This window comes from Oreochromis aureus, linkage group 3, assembly GCF_013358895.1.
Source record: "Oreochromis aureus strain Israel breed Guangdong linkage group 3, ZZ_aureus, whole genome shotgun sequence".
NCBI classification, from domain to species: domain Eukaryota; kingdom Metazoa; phylum Chordata; class Actinopteri; order Cichliformes; family Cichlidae; genus Oreochromis; species Oreochromis aureus.
The window spans coordinates 113,305,528-113,309,288 of NC_052944.1; the positions used below are offsets into that span (position 1 = coordinate 113,305,528).

The window sequence follows — 3,761 nt, forward strand, 5'->3', positions numbered from 1 at the left end:
TCAAATTGCTTTTAATAGAATCCCATCAGGGCTGACAGAATAATGTACCATGGATGTTATTCTACTTTAACAGTGGAGATTTCTAACTAATACCATTTTAATTATGTGGATATAGGCCTATGAAGTCTTTATTTAACTTTACAAACAACAGAAGAAAATCTATATGGAGCACAGATCCAATAAAATAAGTAAACAGATACAAATAGAACAAAAACTGTTGCTGTGGATATCCCCCAATCATTGTTACAAAAGCCCAGTCCTGATAGTTTTTGAATTGCTTATTTCACTAACTTTACTATTTACTCAGACTGAACTATGTGGAAAATTAAAAGAAATAAATGGACACAAAGAATTGCTACAAAAATAGGAAACAAACTTAAATTCTGTTTCAAAGGCTTGTTTTTGATAGGTTCAGGTTCCTTCACTGTCAAAGAAAGAGTTAAGGAGTGGTCAGACAGAGAAGACCACTCCCCCCAATAAGAATTACTTATAACCTGAGCATAAACTAAACTAAGACTCACTTCTATCTGACCATCACATAATGCAGATCCTTGTGCTGATCCTTGGGATCGTGCTGCTCCCTAAAGGCAAGTTTTTGTTCACTTATCTGTTCTTGAACATTTTTTAAACAGTAAGTTCTGTAATATTCAATGAAATGTTTTCTTTTTTAATGCTTCTACAACAAATATTATTACATCTTAGTAAAGGGTTGTCTATTTTCTACAAATGATTGTACTAATTATTGTACTGTTAGCCCTCTACTTTTTTAAACTGTTTGCTTTAGTGAATATTTTAGAATATGTTCATGCACTGGAAGCAAGAAAAAGTTGACTTATCTTTATCTTTGTTTTATCAGCCTGTGCTTTGAAATGTTTCGAATGCACACCGGAACTCTCTGGAAGCTGCACTCAGACGACAAAAGAATGTCCTTTCAACACTCAGTGTAGATCAGCCAGAATGACTTCATATGCAGGTTTGATATTTTATAGTTTTTATTTTATTTTATTTTGGTTCAGTTTTCAGTGGTTCCTCTTTTTGTTTCAGGTGGTTCAAAACTGTTTGACATTAAAGCGAAAAGTTGTGCTGCAGCTGAGGAGTGTGTTCAGGCCTCAATCAACTTTGGAGTTTCTCAAACTCTAATGACCAGCAAGTGTTGCACCTCCAATCTTTGCAACACTCAAGATGCCCCTGGTAATTTATATCATGCTTCTTGGTATTTTGAAATGTAATTTCTTGTCCTTGAAACTAATATGTACATACATATATATATATATATATATATATATATATATATATATATATATATATATATATATATATATATATATGTATACACTTTTACACTCCAGCACGCCTCTTGGGCGGTTTATCCTTCAAGCTCGGAGCTTTAGGGTCCTGCACTGTATCTTAGCTATATATATATATATATGTATAATATTAAATAAGTTGAGAAAGTTTTGAAGTGAGTCAAACCCTTTCTCTCAATCGTCGTATTCACTTGAATTGATAAGGGCAAAATAATCAATCTGTGAAAATTTTGTGTTTGAAAAATCTCAAACAATAAACGTATTAATAACATAAACGTTTTTTTTCTTTTGTTTTCTGTTTTTTTCATGCTGATGTTTTTGGCACACAGCTAAAATAAGCAGGGAAACAAATATTACAAATATTTCTGTATTCAACAGAGGGCAGCATCTCCTCTCCAAATGGGAAAAAGTGCTTCCAATGTCATGGAAACGATTGCACAAAAACTCTAAACTGCAACGGAAATGAGGACCACTGCATCAAAACAACAGGTAACAGGACGTCAGCATTCGGTGTCTGCATGTTTGTTCTTTTCTGCTCAGACAAATGTTCTGTTATTCCTTCCTTTCATTTCCTCAGTGACTGCAGGAGGGCAAAAGGTGACTTTAAAGGGCTGTGCCTCCAAGGTGATTTGCTCAGGCACGCAATCTGCACAGATCCCAGGAATCACTGGAGCAGAAATCAGCTGCTGCCAGGGTGACCTCTGCAACAGTGCCATCAGTACAACTGCTGGCCTTCTGCTATTTGTCACACCGCTGATCTCTCTGGTCTTGTTCTCTTAGCTGATGGAAACAACAACATCACAGCTCAGCTTTTCTTATGACTGTCACAATGTTTCCTCCCATTTCACCACAGCTTAATTTTTTTTTTTTTTTTTTTGAAATTTTTGTTATTAAACATAATTTTCGGTTTGTGGAAAAAATAAATGAATACATTTCTTAAAATCCTGCATGCATCTATGTTTTCTTGAAAATATTTTGTACGCACATTTAAAAGTTATGGTAGAAGTATGGTAGATAAAAGGAGTCAGTGAGACATTTTCCTAAATTAATGGAAAAGTAAAATACAAATATGGTGGATTTTGACAAATATGTGTAAACAGAATAGCACAGAGTTAGTGAAGGAGTGCTTACACTGCAAAGTGAACTCATTATTCTTTTCTTCCAAACTGTCTGCCTTTCAAGTTTGCGTGACTGACACACAACCAGATGATGATGTAGAGCCAAAAGTGTAAATACACTCATCGTGGGCATTAATGGTCCAGCTAGGTTTGGGTGGTTTGCATTTTGTTTGAGTTTGTATTTACTCTGATAATCTAATATAAACTCATATAAGATTTGTTTGATGGTTCTGACATAAACACACATGTAAATACATTCTAAAATTTATGTGTTTGTGATAGCCAATATTATGGGTTACATTTTGGGTAATCATGCTTATGCCTTAGTACAACTTTCAGCATTCGTTGGTGCTATCAAATCAGATCAGCACCATAAAAATTTTATTTAAAGTAATTATCTTGATAAATATGTGACCAAACCTTTGTTTATAAAACTGTAACACTAAATCTACAGTTCACTGGTTGATTTGGCCTAATAACTATATCTTTATAATGTATTAGTTTAAACCACTCAGTATGTCTGAAGTATTGCAGTTATAATGTGTGGTTTAGTAAGACAGGAAAATGTTTTTGAAATGTTGCTGTGGTATTGTGATATTTCATGAGGCTATTTCATCAACCTGAAAGCGTCCTAAAAATGATTTGCTTTTCTCACAGCACAGATACTCCAGTACAGATTCTAGCTTAATGCTTAGTATTGCCAAGTTTTCAGTTGAATCTGCAGTGGACACTAATGATTGCTTGAAATAATTTCTTGTTTTTCACTGTCTGCGCTCAGCTTGTGCCACATCTTGCACATCATCTGGAGAGGTGCTTGCTGCGTAATTCTCTGTCATTTTCTAAAAGCTGAGCTCATAAAGCGATAAATGCGAAATTGTTCCAAGCAATCATTAGTGTCGATTGCAGATTCAAGTGGAAGCTTGGCAATACTAACAGGAAGTTTTAGTATTGCTATTCAAATGGCTCAAAGTATCCATGCCTTTACTACCCAAGGCTGTATCCACTTCACCTACAACTGCGTCCCCTCCCAAAGCAACACATCCATCATTAGGTTCACTGACGACGCAACCATTGTCGGGCTGATCACTGGTGGAGAGGAGGTTGCTTACACGGAGGAGGTGCCCTGGTGCTTGGGCCAGCACGATGGCACGGTGGTTAGCGCTGTTGCCGCACAGCAAAAGGTTCTGAGTTCAACTCCAGCATCAGGCCAGGGTCTTTCTGTGTGGAGTTTGAGTGGGTTCCCTCCAGGTACTCTGGCTTCCTCCCGCCATCCAAAGACATGCAGTTTGTGGGGATAGGTTAATTGATTAATCCAAATTGCCCGTAGGAGTGAATG

General features: G+C 36.3%; 1 protein-coding gene across 1 annotated transcript; it reads left to right on the forward strand.

The window, feature by feature from the left end:
- Positions 1 to 451: 451 nt before the first annotated feature.
- On the forward strand, positions 452 to 2,249 carry LOC116321855 (urokinase plasminogen activator surface receptor-like). The gene is made up of 5 exons (XM_039608440.1): positions 452 to 587; positions 857 to 973; positions 1,045 to 1,191; positions 1,686 to 1,796; positions 1,885 to 2,249. Exons 1-5 carry the CDS (start codon positions 542 to 544, stop codon positions 2,085 to 2,087), a joined length of 624 nt encoding a protein of 207 aa, XP_039464374.1. The 5' UTR covers positions 452 to 541; the 3' UTR covers positions 2,088 to 2,249.
- Positions 2,250 to 3,761: the final 1,512 nt, after the last annotated feature.